Source organism: Lactuca serriola, chromosome 3 (assembly GCF_051521515.1).
Source record: "Lactuca serriola cultivar US96UC23 chromosome 3, Lser_US96UC23_V15, whole genome shotgun sequence".
NCBI lineage: Eukaryota > Viridiplantae > Streptophyta > Magnoliopsida > Asterales > Asteraceae > Lactuca > Lactuca serriola.
The window spans coordinates 77195124-77217957 of NC_136410.1; the positions used below are offsets into that span (position 1 = coordinate 77195124).

General features: G+C 35.2%; 1 protein-coding gene across 1 annotated transcript; it reads left to right on the plus strand.

The window, feature by feature from the left end:
• The first annotated feature begins 4067 nt into the window (after positions 1-4067).
• Positions 4068-5633, plus strand: LOC145095411 (uncharacterized). Its single transcript, XM_079033301.1, has 4 exons — positions 4068-4214; positions 4315-4774; positions 5107-5218; positions 5270-5633. Exons 1-4 carry the CDS (start codon positions 4068-4070, stop codon positions 5631-5633), a joined length of 1083 nt encoding a protein of 360 aa, XP_078889427.1.
• The last annotated feature ends 17201 nt before the right edge of the window (positions 5634-22834 follow it).

A 22834-nucleotide genomic window follows, 5' to 3' on the forward strand; every position in this document is an offset into this window, starting at 1 on the left:
TGGTCAAGTCGTTTGACCTAATTGTAAAGAGAAAGGCTAAGTCTGAGATAGTCTTGTGTACATTTTCCAAAGAGTCCATATGTTCCTATTGCAAAGAGAATGGACATTGCTGCCCAATTTCACCTGAAATATCATAAGGATGGTAAAGTCAAAAAGTTTGACTCTACTTCAAGTAAAGTCCATTATCTAACTCTATGAAGTCTCTTTTAGAGATTCTTAATACATGATGTAATGTAATTACATTTTGATGTTTTGGAAGAATCAAGGGAAACCTAAAAAAAGGGGTATGCTGATTCTGATCGTGAAGATGGATTTCAATCGCATGTTTCATTGATCAGAATTTTGAGCTGTTGCTTAAAGAGTTATGATAGATTGCTTAGGAATAGATAACAACATGTTTTTCATATGTATTTGCATTGTAAGCATAAGTTTTTCCACAAATTTAACATCAAAGAAAAGTTTTGATTTTATTAATTTTTATTATCCTTACAATGGCATTTTTGAAAAATTGTCGTTTATATGATTTCATTGATAACAGTATTGGAAAATGGATTTGATTCTTTCGTTTGTGGTAGTGTCATAATTTACCAAATAAGGAAAGATTCTCATCACCCAAGTTTCAGTTGATAGAAACTTGGAATCATGCAACTTGTATTGTATGATGAATGAGAATTTTCATCTTTTGTAAATTAAGACTAATTCCTTGTTCACATGTACATGTAAGTCAAGTGAAGGACTAAAGGATCAAGTACATTAGGTTGTGCGCTGGTTAGGTCCACCACAAAGACTAATAAGGTTATTCATTATGATTTACTAAAGTTTAGAAAATATTATTATGCTTACAAGTTTAAGTGTAATTCTAAAACATTGGAAAGGTTTCAATGATTGGCAGAATGAATAAGAAGAATCATATTAGGCAGAAAGATAAAAGTTTCTCCAATCTGAAGAGATGGGAGAGTACATGAGTATCTTGTTTTATGATTATCTTAGTGATTATAAAATCATATCACAATTGATCCTCTAAAGACACCTTAGTGAATTTGTTTGGCTAAGGAGAGGAATCACGAATTGTTGAAATGCTTAAATCAAAAGATAAATCATACTTCATTCCAAAATCAAGTCTTAGAGTCATAATCTAAGATTGTAACTTGAGTGACATAATTTTTTAAATAAAAGTTTATAACACTTATCAAATGTAGAGTAACATGGTTCTTACTATTGTACATTTGAAATTGGTAAGTTGTGATGTTTTGGATAAAACAGAGATCAACTAAGACCAATTGTGACAAGTGTTTATCTTGATAAGAATCCACACTAACTCTTGAATTTTTGTTTTGTCAAGGAATGGTTCTTGACAAGAGAATCTCATATGTCAAGAGGACAGTGGGAGTCTTAAAGATCTTGGAAAAGTTTCAAGAACTAATCAAGAATAAAACCTACTGTTTAATTGCTAGCACACAACTTGAGGTTTGTAACCCATTTTGCTGACATATTTCTGTTTCTGTGCCCATTCCAGTTTATTTAACTATGCCTGTGAGTTCTACAAGTTCTCAGTTGTTTTCATAACAACCTGGAAGCAATGGTAGGCCCTTGTGCTGCTGGGTGGCAAAAAAATGAGATTGGGCAAGTTTAGTCCATATGAGTTTGGATTTGTCACTAACCTTGTCTTGTGATTATGGTTATGATAAATGCACATGGATAGGAACACATACACCATAAAATCTAAGTGTCATAAGGTTTCTCCCCGATTCATGAAAATGATGGTGAGGAAACTCTTTCACTAAGTAGATTTTAAATAGATAGCAATTGTGATATTTGCATTCTAAAATTCATTAGTGGAGCGCATGTGGTTAACCAGCACACTAACATGGACTTGTGAGAATGGCAAAAGGTCTTAACATTATGATTATGGCACCCCTCTTCATAATTGTTTAGACACACATGTGAGCTATCTAAGGAAAGGTGTATGTTTTTTGATAAAGTCTTATCTAAGCATCTCGTATCAGAAAACTGAACTTTGGTAAGAAAGTCAATAAAGTATTGATTTCTAGAAGTCCAGCTGATTTCAGGGTACATGTCAAAGCTAGTGGGAGCATAAAGTGTTATGTTAGTTAAATTATAATTATCATGTTAGTGGGCAGTGGCGGATTTATATTGTATCCCTCAAAATTTTTTTAATAGTGTTAATTTTTTCGGAGAAATTCATTTTCTATTGCGGTTTTATATCAGGAAAAAAATTGAGCTACCTTAAAAAATTTCAGGTTAATACAAACTAGCCCATACCAATTGATTTATTGAAACAAAGAGGTATTAAGATTTAAGCCCAATAGTCCAATAATAAAAATTAGAACCCATATTAAATGGTATTTTGTTAAAAACACCACAGCTTTCAAAATTAGAATGCCTGTTTGCAATATTTATATCTTTTTATTGTAGGTCCATAAGCCCAATAGGCAATAGTCCAATGAAAAAAAAGCATACGTAATGTTGATTAAACACTTATTTGATCGTGATATCTCAATTGCCGATAAACACATATTTGATCATGATATCTCAAGTGCCGGCTTTTGGACTTCTCAATTGCTGACTTCTGTGACGTGAACGCAACGGGCAATTTCAATTCTCAAATCTCAATTGCAAAATTTCGGGCACCTCTTCTGCTCATCGGATATTCCATCACAATGAAACAAGTTAGTATAATCAAAATACTCATCCCTATTATGTTTTTAGGTTAATTAAAATTCATTTTTTTTGTTATTATGTTTGGAAAATTAGAAATTAACAATAACTTTGTTAAATTAGGAATAGGGTTAATACTTAATGCTTATTTGTTGTTGAAACTTGAAATCAAGTTATAGTTGATATATTGTTGAAACTTGAAATCAAGTTATAGTTGATATATTTTTATTGTAGATTGCTATTTGTTCAATTGTTGTTGAAATTGGGAATCGGGATTATAGTTGATATATCTTGATAATTGATAATTTGACTGTAGGTTACTAGGTTGTTATTTATTGACTGTTGTTGAAACTTGAAATCAAATTTATAGTTCATATTTTTTTATTGTAGGTTGCTATTAAAAGTTTTTTCAAAAGACATTTAGATGTTGGAGACAACAATGGTGAAGGAACTTCCAAAAAAAATAGGGCTAATGAAAATAATCAAGCTCCACAAACTAATCAACCAATACCAAAATCACAAGAAACACAATCTAATCAACCTACTCAAGTTCCACAAACTAATCAACCAATGCCCAAACCAAAAGCGACACAATCTTTTAATTTGAATGAACTTCCTTCGGACCCGGGGGATAGGCCAAAAATTACATCTTATAATCCTAATCAAAGGGATGAAATAAGGAGAGCATATTTGATTAAAGGGCCTTGTCAACCAAAGGGGCATAGTTTTGAATATACATTATTTAGTAATAAACCAAGACGTTTTGTTGTGCAATGGTTTACTGATTTTCCATGGTTAGAGTATAGCATAAAAAATAAGAAGGCATATTGTTTTTGTTGCTATTTGTTTGGAGATATGGTAGGGGAACAAGGTGGAAGAGATGCATTTATAACCGAAGGCTTTGACAATTGGAGTAAAAGAGGCTCATTCCGGAAACATATGGGTAATATTCAAAGTTATCACCATAAGGCCCAAGAAAAGTGTGATTTGCTATTGAGAAAAAACCAATCTATCGGTGAAGTCTTGCATAAGCAAACAGAACTTGAGAAAAGTAATTATGAAATTTGATTACGTGCTACAATCCGTAGTTGTAGATTTTTATTGAAAAATACATTACCATTTCGTGGACATGATGAGACAGAAAAGTCTAATAATAAAGGACTTTTCATTGAAGTATTATCTTTGATTAGAGAAGATAATGAGAAGATTTTTAAAGTTACTTTAGAAAATGCTCCAAAAAATGAAAAGTTGACTTCTCCCACGATTCAAAAAGATATTGTCGATTGTTTTTCAAAAGAGATAATCAAGTCTATTTGTGATGAAATTGGTAAAGATGTGTTTGCTATTTTAGTTGATGAGTCTAGTGATGTTTCCAAAAAAAAGAACAAATGGCTATAGTTTTGAGATATGTTGATAGTCTAGGGATTGTAAAGGAAAGATTTATTGGAATTGTTCACGTCTTGGATACATATTCTTTGATTCTTAAAGCCACCATTGATATCGTATTTTCCAACAATAACTTGATTATGACTCAGGTGAGAAATCATAAAATATTTATTCCTTTAAATTTTAATACGATATTAGTTTTATTTTTATTTCTTATAGTTTTTTTATTAATTTTTTTTAAATATATAGATGAGGGGACAAGGTTATGATGGAGCAAGTAATATGAGTGGTGCATTCAACGGTTTGAAATCTTTGATTTTAAATGAAAACAATTCTGCACATTATATACATTGTTTTGCACACCAACTTCAATTAGTGGTTGTGGCGGTTGCAAAGAAACATGATGATGTTGATGAATTCTTTGAACAACTAGCTTTGGTGGTTACTATCGTTTGTGGTTCTTGTAAGAGAAAAGATATGATACGAGAGATGCAAAAAGAAAGAGTGGCAGCTAAAATTGGTATCGGTGAAATAGAAACAGGAAAAGGGTTGAATCGAGAGATTTCTCTTGTTCGAGCTGGAGATACTAGATGGGGTTCACATTTTAGAACAATTGTAAGTTTGGTGAATTTGTTTGCAGAAGTTGTTGCGGTACTTAAATATGTCAAAGAGGAGGGGTCTACTTTATCTAACCGTAATCAAGCAAAGGGTATTTTGTCATATTTCAAGACACTTGATTTCTTGTTTCTTTTACACTCGATGTTGGAAATTCTATGTCTCACGGATACCTTGTCAAAGCATCTTAAAAAAAAGATCAAAATATTTTGGAAGCGGCTTCGTTTGTAAAAGGGACAAAGAAAGCATTGCTAGTTTTTAGAAAAGATGGGTTTCCACAAATTTGGAAGAAGGTATGTGCTTTTTGTGAAAAACATAGTATTGAAATTGTGGACATGTCGGAATATTATGTTACCCCACGCAAGCGTAGGACCAATAAGACTAATCAACATCATTTTGAAGTTGTGATTTTTAACACAATTTTAGATATGCAAATTCAAGAATTTGGGGATAGATTTAGTGAAGGTGGCACGGAGTTGATGGAGAACATGGCGGCATTGAGTCCTTGTGACTCATTTTCTAGTTTTGATAAAACAAAGTTGTTAAAGCTAAGTGAGATATACAAAAACTATTTTGACGATTCATAAAGGGCGCAACTTAATGGACAACTTGATATCTATTATCACTCTTTGCTCCATGATGAAATATTTTTCAACTTGAATGGAATTGCCGACCTCTCTCGTTTGTTGGTGGAAACCGGGAAGCACCTCTCTTTTCCTTTGGTTTATAGATTATTAAAACTAGCTTTGGTTTTGCCCGTCGCAACCGCAACCGTTGAACGGTGTTTTTCTGCAATGAAGTTCTTGAAGACCGATTTGCGTAATAGAATAGGTGACAATTTTATGAATGGTGCTTTGATTTGTAGTGTAGAAAAAGAAGCACTAGAGAATGTTAAGACAGAAAATGTAATTACTCGCTTTCGTAAAATGAAAGATCGAAGAGGTGAACTTTAAAATGTAATTTTGTTATGGAAATTGAACTTTATATCTAATGAAATTGCGGTTTTTTTTTTGTTATTGTATATTACACAAAAAAAATTTTAGGGATACCCCTTAAGTTTGACCCTAGCTCCGCCACTGTTAGTGGGAGCATGATTATTATGTTACGTGTTGCAAGTTAGCAATGTTAATTATAGAAAACAAAAGTTTCAATTCGCTTTGAAAAGTTGTTTTGCTATAATTAAGGAAGAGGATTTTATACTTCATTCCAATTCTACAATCTTAGATTGAGATTTTAATCAACTTTAGTCAAAGATATACATGAATGTTATGTTGGAATGGTTCAACATAAGGAAATTCTATATATGTTGCGTTCTTAAAATTTGATTATGATTACGACATTCCTCTTCATAGTTCGAATTGTGAGAACATGGCAAATGTAATTTTTTTTTGCAAAAGACAGGTGAAGTACCACGTCTTTACATGAGACATCATGAATCATGTCCCATATGCTTCGGGTATAGGATCGATTTCATGTGCTATAATATTCATCCATTCTAAATTTTCCAAATGCCTAGGGCATTAAGAGGGAAAAAGTAATAGAACTGGATATGACTAAAATGATTAAGCAATTAATGAGGACAATATGAGGTTTACCAAATATTGATTGCTCATGGACAATAGAAGTATAGTGTAAACTTTGGAAATGTCCATATTGACATATTCTGAAAAGAGGCAACTCTTGTTCAGAAGTGATAGTCAAAATGGTAATATGGAATTGTTTCCATTGGTGGAAGTTATTCTCTGAATCTGTGTAAGATTAGAAAACTTAATGCAAAGAAGGATGTTTAAAGGAATGTAGTTTGAATATGAGACTTTGTTTCCATGGAATTGATCTCCATTTGAATACTTTGTAATGTCTGTTGCCAAGTCTTTGTGACTTTTGTGCATATTCATTACGAGAGAATCATTACATATAAGTTTAGAATCTAACAGATTACAATAAATGGAAAGAGTTTGGTATTCTTACATTTACAAAAGGGATTGGGATTGTGAAATGAGCATCATTGGAGTCATGTTCAATTGATCTATTTCACAAAAGAAAGGACTATAGGTAAACATAGTGTGCATGCTTGGAGCATGGCATGACTATTTTTTAATTCAAGTATTAAGTTGATAATTCGAAACATTACATGAATAATGAGTAATCAATATGGTGCTTAGATAAAAGGTGTTTTTTATTTAATCTCAAAGTGTTGGGGCCATATAGGATTAGTATTATTCTTGTGTTTCACTTTGCATGTTTTGACTTCCCAAAAAACTAGGTTATTCAAACCGTCCATAGTCAATCATACTTTGGAAGTAGGTATTGAGGCAAGACTGTCATGAATGGGTCTGTAGTTTGTCTAGGTGGCTAGTCTTAGTTGCAGTGTTCATGAGTGCTCCTGGAATAAGATTCGAGTATTGGATTAAACTCACGCTCATTTGAATCACTTCATGGATTTTATCACAAGTGAATTATGAGACGATAATATCTTATATTCTTTAAACCTGGAGATATGAGTTGTTGACTATGAGTTGGTTATACATTGATTGTACGAAAACGCATCAATAACTTGATGTTATAAAACGTGTCTTTGTGTATGATTCAACAATTAGTTAGTGCAAGCATATGAGTCGAAGTTTATCCATTCCTTTTACCTCATAAGGATAAAAGCAATATCTGTGGGCCCCTCGATGATTTAGTGATGACAACCCTAAGTACTTGGCCAAGCCTGGAGTGATTTGATTTGTTCAATTAGTCAGTTGTCATAAATCAGAAATCGGGAAACAACAAATGGACAGAGAGAATGATTATAATCCATGTCTCAGTCCATATGATATCTAGAATGGAGGAATATAGGATCCCTTATTAATGGGCGCGTCATTGATTTGTTCAGATTTCGACAACAACTTTAAGAGCTACGATTTCTAGTCGGGTATGAAGTCGTACTTGCAATAATAGTTTTAGACTTATCCATGTGGGAGACTGTTGGATTAGATTTCTAAGCCCATAACTATTATTGGTATGTACTTGACCCGAGAGTACCATGGTCCATTTAGGTTGCATATCACCAGGACAATTCGTTAGGATGGACTCTTGAGAGAAGGTTATATATGATTTATTAATATATTATAAGTACTAATATATTAATATGAAATCATATGGTTTTAATTAGTATTGATCAAGAATTAATTTAGAATTCATTTAGTGATCAAAAAGAGACTAATTAAATCTATGGGGACTAATTATGTTAACTAGTTATATTTATGTGTGTTGGGCTTATGATCCATGTTGGACCAAGTTTATATACGGATACATAAAGAGTTGGGCCACATGAACCATGGATCATAAGACCCATGGGTATGGATTTGGGTTGTAATTATATCCATGACCCTAGAAATCCCACATATAAATACATACTTCATTGCCCAAAATCGACAGTTGTGTATTCTTGGAGTTCATGTTGGTTTTAGGTACATGGAGATTCTCTCTCAAGTTCCTCCTTTGTCCATGACATGTTGTGATTCCACTTGAGGCTTCCAAACTATTGGGGCTACGCTATTAAGGCTAGATACATCAAGACTTCCATCTCCACCATAAGTTATGTTATCCTAACTAGATTCTTGTGTGGTATATGACATATTGTATGCTAGTCATAGGTTTAATACCTTGGAAACACCATTGCATGTATAATTAGTGAAAACAAAGATCCAAGGTATTTAGGGTTGCATGAACACCTTAGGAGTGTTAGAATGCTAAAAACCCAACATAAACAACATGCATAGAGAGCCTTAAACTTAACTGGAACGTTGCACCGGCCTACAGACTATCTGGGACGCTAACATAACCTTCATCATGATTGGAATGCCTCACCAGGCCATCAGCCTATCTGGACCGTTCTCTGAATGACTGGTATGGCTCTCAGGCATGCAGTCTATCTGGGATGCCCTGGGTCTCTTGGCCTTCAGTCTACATTGGTCCACCTCAACCCAACCACACCTACCATGTCGACATACACATAAAAGATAAACATACATATAACCATTCAACACACAATCAGGCAAATCTTACAGATCACTAAGCATAGTATTAGCCTATATACCATGATACCGATTTAACAGATCACTACAACGTGATAACATATTATCCCAAAATAGGATATCTAATCCAATGGGCTTGCCTTGGTGCGTTTTACCCTTAAATACAATGAGGAAAAATCACCTCACAAACTAGACAAAAGTTGATCAGGTCTTGACTCCGAATCTCAGCTCTAATCGTCACCTATCCAACCAATTGACCAGTCACGATCAAAATACCCAAAATGACCTAAGGTGAAACTTGGTCAAAGTCAAACTTGTCAAATCAATCGAGTCAACCCAGCCAAGTCACCACAGAGTGAGTATGTAAGGCATACTCGCATGTTGACCACCATCAGGGTGGTTGACCTCGTATGTAGGGCGTACTCCTAGAAGTCCATAATCTCAACAAGTGCTTAATGGCTAAAACGCACTCACATTTATTTTTTAGATCCATGGCTAAAATACCTCCAAGAGTCATAAAGTTTCCAACTTTATGACTTTGCATGTCCATTAAGTGCTTAACTTAACTTCAATCCATTAAGACCTTCTAAATGATGCATGGAGAAAAACCAACCATTTGGAACCCATTTTATGACTCAAGACCCTTCCAAGGGTCTTAAAGGACAGCTTAATTGGTCAAGAACATGCTATGTTCATGAATCATCATTTTGGGACCAAAAAGTGACTTAAAAGAGCAAAACACTAGATCTACAAGATGGAGTGGTAAAGATGCAAGCTTTAAACCTTCAAGATGTTGCAAACCAAGTAGAAATCCTAGATCCAAAATGTACCCACCTCCACGATCTTCTCACCACCTATTTCTTTCTTCAAAACCACACAAAAACTCACCTAAAAGCTCAAAATTTGCTCTCTCTTGCTCTAGGGTTGCTTGAGGATCGATCTCATAGAAAGAGGCTAGACAAGAATGAAATGTGAGGCTTTAAATATGTTAAAATATGAGCCAAAACACCAAAATTAGGGTTTGCATGTTTTCCCACGTATGCCCTGCGTACGAAGTGTACACCCAACGTACTAAGGCACGCCTTAGTACGTTTAACGTACACACGTACGCACATCGTACTCCTCAAGTCCCAATTTTACCAAAATGCCAATACAGCCCCTTATACACTCTTTCTTACACTTAGGGACCAAAATTCAATATAATTCAATTATAAGGTCAAATTTAGAAGTACCTCATCATCGGGATGTTACAGTTATTGACCTAATAATTCGTCCTTTAAGACCTTCTAAGGGCTCTTCGGTCATAAAAATGCGGTCTTGATGGTTAGTTTTGCTCCATGCATGTTATAGAAGATATTAATGCATTAAGTGTTGGATTAGTGTCTAAGTCCATAACTATTTTGGTATGTACTTGACCCGATGGTGCATGGTCCTTTTAGGTTGCCTTCACCATAGCAACTTGATAGGATGAATTACGGAGAGAGAGGATTAATTATGATTTATTAATATATTATGACAATAATATATTAAAGGAGAAATCATATTGTTTAATTAATATTAGTCAAGAATTAATAAGAATTAAGTTTGTGGCTAAAAGACATTAATTAAACTTAAGGGACTAGAACTGTCAATTGTGTGATAGTTGAATATTGGGCTAATGGACTCCATATTAGAGGGGTGGACGAATTCTATGGGGAAACCCATTAAAAATCGTCCTAGGCCTCTAAGGAAGGAGTCCATGGGTTGCTTAGGGCCTAAGCATCCAAATTAGGGTTTCCTTGTTAGATAACCCTAATAGCCTCACTATTTAAAGATCCCTAGAGCACCAAAAACGTGTGGAAGTAACTCCTTAGGGTTTTGGACATTTTTGGGCAGCCTCCTCTCTCCTTATTCTTCACCCTCTTGCTCTTGGTGTTTGTGAGCCATTAGAGGAGTGACACTTGTGACTCTAAGCTTTCTAAAGTCATTACAAGGAGGATTTGGGATTGTTATTGCTACATAACAATCAAGGTAAGATCTAAAAACCCTTTCACATGTTAATATGATTAATTGTATGCTAGATCTAGGGTTTAAAGTCTTGGATGAATTGCATGTACAATAGAGAAACCTAGATCCAAGCATTAGGGTTGCATGAGCACATAGGATGTTCTTATGGCTAAAACCCATCAGTGGTATCAGAGCCAGGTTGGTTTCTATTTTATTGATGCCTAGTACATTCATTCATGTTGCAAGATCGAGTTTTTGGCCATCTGCCTGACAAACTCGTCGAGTTCTAATGTGGACTCGTCGAGTAGGGTGAACTCGGCGAGTCCATAAGGGGACTCGGCGAGTTTAGCTGTCAGACAGACGGATTTTCGGGATTTTTTACCTATTTTGACTTAGGATAATTGCTATAATTGTTTAAAATTAATAAAATTCGAATTTTGTTGATCACTTATGATTATCTTTGTCAAAATAAAAGATTTTGGCCATCTAATTAGATAATTGTTACCTTATTTGATAAATGTTAAATTATTTGAATTATTTGATCATTATCTTGCAAGAATTTGAACTAGATCTAATTAGATAACCACCAATTAATTGTTAATTGCCTTATTTGAATTATGTGATCTAGAATATTCTTGATAAAGTTTGGAAAAGTTTCAAATTAATCCCTTTAGGTTTTATAGTTTAAATTTGAACTTAAAAGTTTTTGTTTTGAAATTTAAATAAGTTAAACCCTAATGTTTTGAAATGTTTCAAAACTTGCCCTCAAGTTTTGGAATTTAAAAGTTGATTAAAAGTTTAATTTAGAAATGTTAAATTCTAAAACCCTAGTATTGTTTTGAAAAAGTTCAATTCACACCCTTGTGGTTTTATTAATTAATTAAAGTGTATAATTAAAAGAGATTTAATAAATCCATAAAAGTTTTGGTTTACAATTTAATTAAATTAAAAGTATAATTATTAAATTTGACCACCTAATATTTTAAAAGTGTAAAATACACCCTATACTATATATAACATTAAAAGTCTAACATTATATATATGTATGAGTAAAAGTCAGGCTTACCGTTAGTAGGCCTCATTCACGAAGCTATTCTATAAGGGGTGTTTAAGGAAATTGCCTATAAAATGGCGATTGAATGGGTATCCACTCTTACCCACCGCACTCTTGACTAGTGGAGGGTCGTTAGCCGAACAGGTAGGATAGGACAAAAACCTTCCATTATGAGTATAATGAAGTACAAGAGTAACTAAATGCTTTTAAAAAATTCCCAATCTTAGTTACTTTAGGCAAAAGTGAATTGATTCAATTCCATGAAATTACACTTTGTACCCTTGCGGAGACATTAGTGGAACGTGTGTGGTTAACCGGCACACTAAATGGTTCTAAGCAAAGGTAGCAAAGGGTGACTCAATGTTTGTCATAGATCGGTGGAGCGTGTGTGGTTAACCGGCACATCGAATAGATGACTGTAATATGTGGGGGCACCATGTAAGTTTGCATGGTTATTCACACCCGCTTTGTGATCCTCGGTATCCTAGTCACAAACTAGAGGAGCATATCGAGATTTAAACATGCCATTGAAAGGTTCAATGAATCTCAAAAGATCTAGAAATTTTCAATACATTTAAAACTTAAATTTCATTTTCGTTTTTCATGGTGGAAATTAGTGAATCGTCATTCACTTACCTTCAAATATTCTGCAACTAGATTACGGCATCCCTTTTCTAGTTTGTAGTGTATTGTGTTGGGTCCTAGCCTTAATATCTCGTTTGGGTGATTTATTAAGGACTCAATCAATCAACTAACTTGAATTTAATTTTTCTCCCATTTTGTAGATGTCAAAGTATGACAACTATGATCTTCCCAAATCCCGTGAAACAAGCTTTTCACATGAATATGATATTCCATGATTTGATCGAGGAACACGAGATCATGCTTCACTTCCTCCACCTCCTCCTTTTATTCTCCCTAACCCACAAGTTCAAAAGATTGAAAAGTTCAAACTCACTCAAGCCCTTTTGGCAAGTAAACATGAAGAAGGAAAGTCAGTGTGTGCACACATCCTAGAGATGAAGTCACACATTGATAGATTAAGAATGTTGGGATCTGTTGTTTGTGAGGATTTGGCTGTTGATTGGGTTCTTCAGTCACTTCGTGACTCATATAGTGATTTCGTAAGAGAGTACTATATGATGAACCACGACATAACCCTCATTGATCTCACTTATATGCTTATTGCTGCTGAATCAGCAATGATTTGGCGCATTGGAACAGCAAAGTTGATTGGTGGATCTACCTTCAAGACCTTTGTGGATATAGGCAACGAAAGGCATGCCATGATCGAAGGGTTTGATCATAAGAGAAATGTAAAGTCTGAAGTAGTACCATGCGCTGTTCCAAAAGAGTCAATTTGCTTTTATTGCCAAGAGAAGGGGCATTGGAGACGAAGCTACCCTATTTACCTAAGAGATCTAAGAGATGGGAGAGTCAAAATGTATAACTCTGCTTTAGGTAAAATCTATTAACTAACTCTTTTAAGTTCCTATTCTAGATTCTTGATACATGATGTAATAAGATTACAATTGATGTTTTGTAGGGTCATAGAAAGGAAAGGAAACTTAAGGGAAGAAGTGAACAGAATCTAATCGTGAAGAAATGGATTTCGATCGCATTGCTTGAAGATTGGATTCTTGAGCTACTACTTAGAGTTAGAATAGATTGCTAAGAAATATGTATCGACATAGTTTTTTCAATGAATTGCATTGTAAGGACAAATTTTTCCGCAATAAAATAGATTTTAATTTTATATTTATCCTTGCAATGGCATGTATGAAAAATTGATGTTTGAATGTTTCTGTTATTAGCAATAATGGATTTGATTCTTAATTATGTTATTTGTGGAAAGGTCAAGAATTTACCAAATAGGGAAAGTTTCTCATCGCCCAAGTTTCAATTGGACGGAAACTTGGAATCATACAACTTGGTTGCATGATAAATTAGAAATTTCATATTTGGAAATTAGACTAATTCATTGACAAAGTGTCAAGTGAAGGACTAGGAGATCGAGTACACAAGGTTGTGTGTTGATCAAGTCCACCACAAGAGTAACAAAGATATTCGTCATGATTTACTAAGGTTAAGTAAATATGATTGTACTTATGAGATTAAGTGTAATTCTCAGTTGATTGAAAGAGTTTCAATCAATAGCAGAACGAATAAAGAAGAATCAAGTAGGCGGAAAGATAAAAGTTTCTCTATTCTAAGAAGAAGGGAGAGTACCTTTTATTATGTTTTAAGATAGGTCTTAATGATTAAGAACCATATCTCAATTGATCCTCTAAGTGAGTCTTAGTGCAATTATGTGTATGAGAAGAGGAATCAAGAATTGAAGAAATGGTTAAATCAAGAAGTCAATCATACTTTGTTCCAAAAACAAGTCTTAGAGTTAAGATTGTGACATTAAGTGACAAGTCTTAAGAAGGTTTATAACATTCATCAAATGTGGAAAGTTGTGATGTCTTGGATAAGACAAAGACCAACTAGGACCAATTTTATGAAGTGTTTTGTCTTGATAAAATCTACGCTAACTCTTGAATATTTGTTTGTCAAGAAATGTTTATTGACAAAAGAATCTTATAAGTCAAGGAGTCAGTGGGAGTCTCAATAGTCTTGTGGTTTCAAGAACAAATCAAGAATAAACCTTATCGATCATCACTAGCACACGACTTGAGGTTTACAACCTATCGTGTTGACACTATCTTGTTTCTGTACCATTCCAATTGAATTAATTACGCATGTGAGTTCTATGAGTTCTCATTTGAATGCATAAAAGGCAAGGACCTTGATCAATGAAAAGTACATTGATAAGAAAGGATGAGCTGCTTAACTACTTGGAAGACATGGTGGGCACTCGTGTTACCATAAGGCAAGAAATCAAGATTGAGAAGGTTCGGTCCATATGAGTTTGGGTTTGTTGCAAACTTTGGTTTTGACAAATTCGCATGGATAGGAACACATACACCATTAAAATCTAAGTGTAATAAGATTCCCTCATTCATGAAAATGATTGTGAGGAAATGCTTTCACTAAGAGAGATTTTAAGAAGATATTGATTGTGAAAATTGTATTCTCGAATTCGATTATGGTTACGGTATCCCTTTCCATAATTCAAATTGTGAGATTTGGCAATTAGTCTGAATTGTTTAGACACACATATGAGCTATCTAAGGCAAAGGTGTATAAGTTTAAGAAGCTTAGATAAAGGATTATCATGTCAAAGCTAGTGGGAGCATAAGTGTTATGCTTATTTGATAATAATCATCATGATAGTGGGAGCATAAATGTTGTGCTTGTATGATTATTAAAACAAGTATTGCAAATTAGCAATATTAATTATAGAAAACAAGAGTTATCCTTTGCAAAGTCGTAAGGGTTGAATAGTTGTTTTGCTATAATTAAGGGAGATAATATTATGCTTCATTTCAAGTCTAAAGGCTTAGGTTGTAGAATGTTAATAAATTTAGTCAAGGATATATAGTGTGTTCTGAAATTTCGACTATGATTATAGCATAGTTCGAATTGTGAGAACGTGACACATAAAATATTATGGCAAAAGATTGATAAAGTATCAAATCTTTATGTAAGACATTATGCATCGTGTCCCATACGCTTCAGGTATAGGATCGGTAGCAAATGCTGTAATATTTGAACATTCTAAAATTTTCCAAATGTCTAGCACATTAAGAGGGAAAAAGGACAAGAATCAGTTTTGACTAAAATAATTAAACAACTATCAAAGGACGATCCAAAGCTCGCTGAGGATTGGTCGCTTGTGAGTAGTTGGGAGTATAGTATTGGATGGACCATATCGACATTATTATGAATAGATAAAATTCTATTAAGAATAAGTTGTCGTATGGAAAAATATGGAAATGTTTCCATATTGGGAGTTGAATATTGAGAATCTATATCTGGATTAGAAACTATTATGCAAGAAGGATGTTCAAAGGAATGTACTTTGAGTGAGAGACATCATATCTATAGAATTGTTTCTGATAGAGATTAGCCAAGTCTTGATGATTTTGAGCTATGACTTTACGAAAGAATCATTGCATAAAATGTTAGAATCTAGCATAAGTAACAAGAATTTGAATTCTTATACTTATGATAAGGATTGGGAGTTGTGAAATGAGTATGATTGGAAATGTGTTCATTTGATCTATTTCACAAAGTAAGGACCGTAGGTAAACATTGTGTGCATGCTGAGAGCATGGGACAACTGTGGTAATAATTCAAATAAGAAGTTGATTACCCGAAACAACAAATAATGAGTAATAAATATGGTGATTAAATAAAATGTTTTATTTATCCCCAGAGTTTAGGGCCATATGGGATTAGTATTATTCTTCTGTTTCACTTTGCATGTTTTGACTTCCTGAATAATTAAATTGGTTCAGAACAATCGAATTATTTGAACGAACCACAGTCGTTCATATGTTGGAAGTAGGTATGAATGAAGACTGTCGTGAATCGGTGTGTGGATTGTCTAAAGTGTATTAGACATAAGCAAATGTTTGTTGCAACGTTCATGAGTGCTTATGAGTTTGAGCATTGGATTAAACCCACGCTCACTTGGATCACTTCATGGATTTTATCACGAGTGATTGGTGAGAGGATAATATCTTATATTCTTGAAACCGAGATGTGTGAGTTGTATCTTGCGAGTCGGTTACACATTGATAATATGTAAACGCACCAGTAACTTGGTGTCATAAAACATATTGTTGTGTGTGATTCGGTGAGTGAGTGCAAGCAAGCATTGAATCAAAAGCGATATCTGTGGGCCCCTCGATGATTTAGTGATGACACCTAAGCGCTTGGCCAAGCCGAGACTAATTTGATGTGTTTAAATGTAGTCTGTTGTCAGTCGTTATAAATAATAAATCGAGAAACAACACATAGACATAGAGAATGATTTAAATCCATGTCTCAGTCTATACGATATCTAGAATGGAGGAATATATGATCCCTTATCTAAAGGACGCGTATCTGATAAGATCAGAGTTAACAGCGGTTTTGAAAGCTACGATTGCATATATGGATCTGAAGTCATACGCAGAATAGTTGTTAGACTTATCCAAGTGGGAGACTGTTGGATTAGTGTCTAAGTCCATAACTATTTTGGTATGTACTTGACCCGATGGTGCATGGTCCTTTTGGGTTGCCTTCACCAAAGCAACTTGATAGGATGAATTATGGAGAGAGAGGATTAATTATGATTTATTAATATATTATGAGAGCAATATATTAAAGGAGAAATCATATTGTTTAATTACTATTAGTCAAGAATTAATAAGAATTAAGTTTGTGGCTAAAAGACATTAATTAAACTTAAGGGACTAGAACTGTCAATTGTGTGATAGTTGAATATTGGGCTAATGGACTCCATATTAGAGGGGTGGACGAATTCTATGGGGAAACCCATTAGAAATCGTCCTAGGCCTCTAAGGAAGGAGTCAATGGGTTGCTTAGGGCCTAAGCATCCAAATTAGGGTTTCCTTGTTAGATAACCCTAATAGCCTCACTATTTAAAGATCCCTAGAGCACCAAAAACGTGTGGAAGTAACTCCTTAGGGCTTTGGACGTTTTTGGGCAGCCTCCTCTCTCCTTATTCCTCATCCTCTTGCTCTTGGTGTTTGTGAGCCATTAGAGGAGTGACACTTGTGACTCTAAGCTTTCTAAAGTCATTACAAGGAGGATTTGAGATTGTTATTGCTACATAACAATCAAGGTAAGATCTAAAAACCCTTTCACATGTTAATATGATTAATTGTATGCTAGATCTAGGGTTTAAAGTCTTGGATGAATTGCATGTACAATAGAGAAACCTAGATCCAAGCATTAGGGTTGCATGAGCACATAGGATGTTCTTATGGCTAAAACCCATCATTAAGATGTTGAGATTTTGTCTTTTAACTACTTAATGGACATGTAAAGTCATAAAGTTGGAAACTTTATAACTCTTGACGATATTTTGGCTTTGGATCTGACTTTGGACGTGAAGATTTGGAGTATTAAGCTCTAAACGGGGAAATGGATGAACTAGCACGTACGTTGGGCATACCAAGTGGTACGTTGCGCGTACGCGGTCCGCTCCCTGTAAGCTGGTCAACCACTGAGTACGCCCTGTGTAAAGAAGAGTACGCCCAACATACTCGGCTGAGTCGACTCGGTCGAATTGGCTTGTTTGGGTCGACTCGGATAGGTGTTGACTTGACTTCTGACCATTGACCAAGTTTGACCAAGGACATTTTGGGGAAAATATTATTAATGGATAATGTTTTGACATTTAGGATTTAGGTCCAGCCGGTATTTGGGGGCAAAGTATTGATCAACTATTCATCAGATTATGAGGTGAGTTTTCCTCACTGTAGTTACGGGTTGAAGGCACCAAGGTCGACCCATTGGATTGATATCCTATTATACATCGATTTATGATATGATGAGTATGGGATAGATATCTATGATTATATTATAGTTACTGGTATGCATAGACCAATAGATCTGTAAGACTGTCTATGATTTCTGGCTGCATGATTATTTGTCTATTAATTATGTTTGTTATCTGTTATATGTCGAAATATCGTGTTGGGTTGAGACTTTACTGATATGTTTGTGAGTCAACAGACTGGGGGTATTCCAGTCTGATGACTAAGTGGACCCGAGGATATTCCAGTCCGATGACTGAGTGGACCCAAGGGTATTCATGTCCGATCACTGAGTGGACATGTTATATATTGGCATTCTAGTCCGATGACTGATTGGGCCAGGAGTAATCTAGCCTGGTGGTTGTGGACTCATGGGTATTCCAGTCCGATGACTAATTGGACCCAACATTCTTATTTGTATATGATATGTGTATTATATAGTGGTACTTTGGGAGACTCTGTTTTAAATTATATTTTGGAAACAATGGTTTTGTAAACACTTTTAATAGTAAATGGGTTGATTTGAAAAGTTTAAATTGGTTGTGATTTTTGAGATATTACAATAAAGTTGCCAACTTTAGGAATCTCCTCCATGCAAACTTCCACAATCAATAAGGAAAAGGGGAAAGAACCTAGATCTAGTAACTTAAACTCATAAAGGTTGAATCTTGGACACTTACAAAGGTCCATAATGTGCACAAGATGATGATGATGAAGCCTCCTTGCTGGACAAACACTCTAGAACATCTTCTTATCCTTCTAGCCGCTAAAACACCAAGATGGATCCAAAACCACCAAGTGAGATGAGGGTTAGGGTTTGTCTGAGTTGGAGGGGGGTGGAGACTGAGAAATGAACCCTAAAACCGAGTTACAGGGGTTTAAATACATGTGAAACCCTAAAAGTTTGTAGGCTTGGGATGCAACCATCCTCACGTCGTGAACTCTTATTGCTCACTTCGTGAGCTCAGCATATATACAATTTCTTCATTAAGCGCTCCTCATGTTGTGACCCTTCTATGGCTCACGTCGTGAGCCTTGGTTTTACCCAAAAACATTGCCTTTGACTCCTTGAAACCATGATTCGACTCTTCCAAGAAAACGGGTGTTACATGATGGGTTTTAGGCCCAATTAGGAAGATGGGCCTTATTTGGCTTTGTGGGGCTATTGGATTGGGCCTCAAATTTTTGGGCCAAGTGAGGAGAGTGTAAAATGGACTTTTACCCTGAGGTTTGGACATCAGACCAGGATTTCAAATATGGATTGTGGACCAATTATTAATTGGATATTATTTGATGGTGTTAGCATGGGAATTTTCCGGATCAGTACACTGATATTTTATCTGATAGATTCCACAGATTGAGGTGAGTTTCCTCACTATGTTTGGCGGGTCGAAGGCAACAATGCCGCCCCATGCTTTATTATGATTAAAATGTTAGTTATCTGCGTAAATCTTGCATGTATGATATCTGATATGTATATAGGGCAAGGCCCGATGCTAGGTGAGGCCTAATGACTATCTTCTATTCTATTTATCTTTGTGATTCTTGCATGTGTTTATGTGTTTGTATATATACCTGGCGGGGCTCGATGCTAGGCGGGCCTGATGAATGTGATGTGACATGACCCATCTCATATTACTGACATATCTGTTATGTGCGGGGCCCGATGCCGGGCGAGACCCATTATATGTTGATATGTATGGTATGTAGTGTTTTGGGGAACTCACTAAACTTTCTGCTTACGATTTTCAGTTCAGGTTTTAGGTACTTCTGGATCCAAGGGGAAGATCTCGGGGTAATCGCATCGCACATATCATATCGTTCAACTTTTTATTCGACTCTGATGTATTTAGATGTTTTGATCATACTCCGATATTATCATGGTTTTATGAATATTTTTTAATGATAGTTTTATTATAATGAAAAAGAAATTTTTGGTCTTAATTTTTAGGATGTTGCAAAAACAATTTGTTAGAATTTGAAGGACATAAAATGGCATTTAGAATAGCTTCTTGAGGAAGATTTATAAAAAATTATTTATTTATTAGTATTCTTTAAATTTTGTAATTCATTTATATATTATAATATTTGTCATCTAATATTTAATATAAATTGGAATATATCAACGCAATCATCTTATTTCATCCACATAATAATATAAAAATTGAAATATATGAAAAAAAAACATAAATAAATTAACAGGCCTATAAGATAAAAAAAATTAGGTCTAGAACAGTTAAGTACAAAATGACACGTAATTATAATTTATTTATTTATCAGTTAATTACGTAATTATAAAAACCAATAGTCTGAAAACATCAATAGTGTCATCTCATATCATAATCAAAACCAATATCCAAATCATGTCATAATAAAACAACATCAGAGTATAACTCCCAAAGATCTCATGTGCAAAAAATCATAGTGTGATGCATTGCGATCATGTCAGCTCCTTTCCTTTTGAAGTAGAAGTACCTGAAACCAAAATTAAAAAACTTAAGCACGAAGCTTAGTGAGTTCTCCCATCATACTACATACCATACGATAAACATACTGCCTAGCATATCCGGGTGCTGGCCTACCCCATCGGTCTCTTGCAACCGGTTACCGCCGAGAATATATGGGTGTTGGCCTACCCCTTCGGTCTTTTTCAACCGGTTACTGCCTAGCATACATGGATGCTGGCCTACACCTTCGGTTTCTTTCAACCGGATACTACCTAGCATATTTGGGTGCTGGCCTACCCCTTCGGTCTCTTTCAACCGGTTACGGGGTCTATTTCACCCCTACCACTACCATATAATATCCTAGAATATAAGCACATAAATCACATACTACCAAGCATATCTGGGTGCTGGCCTACCCCTTCGGTCTCTTTCGACCGGTTACGGGGTCTACTTCACCCTACCACTACCATATAATAACATAGCATACAAGCACATAAATCTCAACAGATGGTGGTAAACCAGATAATTATCACAAAGACAATCATCTCTATTGTAAAAAATTACAAGTAGGCCGACATTGGTGCCTTCGACCCACTTATACCGGGAATGTAACTCACTGCGAATACTGGAAAGTAGCTGAACAGTCCCCGGCTCTGAATATCGGTCTAACTCAATCCCCTACACATAAAAGATTTCCTTATATACCCTTTCATAGTCGTAATTCCCTTAAGGGTCAGCTTTGGTCCAAGTCAAAGTCAAAGTCTAGTCAAAGTCAACACTTCGAGTTGACTCAACTCGTCAAGTTTGCTCTTCAACTCGTCGAGTTCCCATGAATCACAGAATCGTGAAATCACGATGCAACCCATCGAGTTATCTTCCAACTCAGCGAGTTTCCATAACTAATAGAATCGTGATATCCGGGTTGACTCGTCGAGTTTTCCCCCAAATCGCCGAGTTCGTCCTTTACAACAAAATCGGGACACTCTTAATCAACTCATCGAGTTCTTCAGTCTGTTAACCCTTCTTAATGAATTATGCCATTATTCTTCAGATCTATACCCTATACTCCAGATCTATACCCTACCTAATGAGATTAAGCTCAAACCCTAACCCAAAAAGGCCAAAGTCTTCATCCAAAGACCACAAAAACTACAACATAGACCATGACGTCATAGATGTGGACTCTAAGGACTGAAAGATCACGTAAACTTCCAGCTTTATCTACATGCATGGCCATTAGAAGTTCTAAAATGCCAAAATGATAGTCTAAAGGTTGCATGGGACTTCCATGGCCATAAAGTTGGCACCTTTATGCCATGAAAACCCCTCAAGACCCTAGATCTGAAGTGTTAACTCATTTGGGACATCCAACTCCCAATGACCATGATATTTGGGCCAAAACCAAGCAAAATAACCCAAAAAGGAGATCTACTCAACTACAAAGGCAAGGTTCAAGCTTTATACCAGAAAAGTGTCATGGATGAGGCAAGGATTTCGGATCTATAAGCTCCTCCTTGAGTCTTCAAGCTTTTCCTTCTCCCAATGGCTACAACACACACCAAAACACCCAAAATTGCTCACAATCACTCAAAGTAGCTTAGGGTTTTGAGATTTAGGCTTAGGAAAGTGGAAGTTGGAAAATGAGGCCAACAAGAAAGGTTTAAGGTGTTTAAATAGGGTGTAAAACCCTGAATTTAGGGTTTCATTTCACCCAACCAACTCGTCGAGTTGATTCCTCCCAACTCATCGAGTTCATCACCAAAACCCGGGGTCTAAAACATCTCTACTCGATGAGTCTGGGGCCTCAAACTTGTTGAGTTGCTCTATAAAAATGAATAATTTATAATTCAAATACATACCAGGAACCATGCGTTACACTTTATCCCCAAAAAACGCATGCTATGAACTGGCACTTAGTTTAACGAATAAATAGTTTAACAAAAAAGCTTGGTAAAGCTTTATGTTTTCAGAAAAACAAAACCAGTGTTCAAATTTAGTAAACCCAACATAAACTTAGATCAAAAAATATATTAAACACAATATAACAAAAATGATGTCTTACCAATAAAATGAATTTAGGGCTTATACATCAAACTGTTGATAAAAGAATATGATATCTTCGGTCAAGTTGCATGTGTTGTCAATATCTTCTATTGAAATATTAACAAGCCTATCCATGTTCAAAAGATTATGTACTATCCAGGCTCT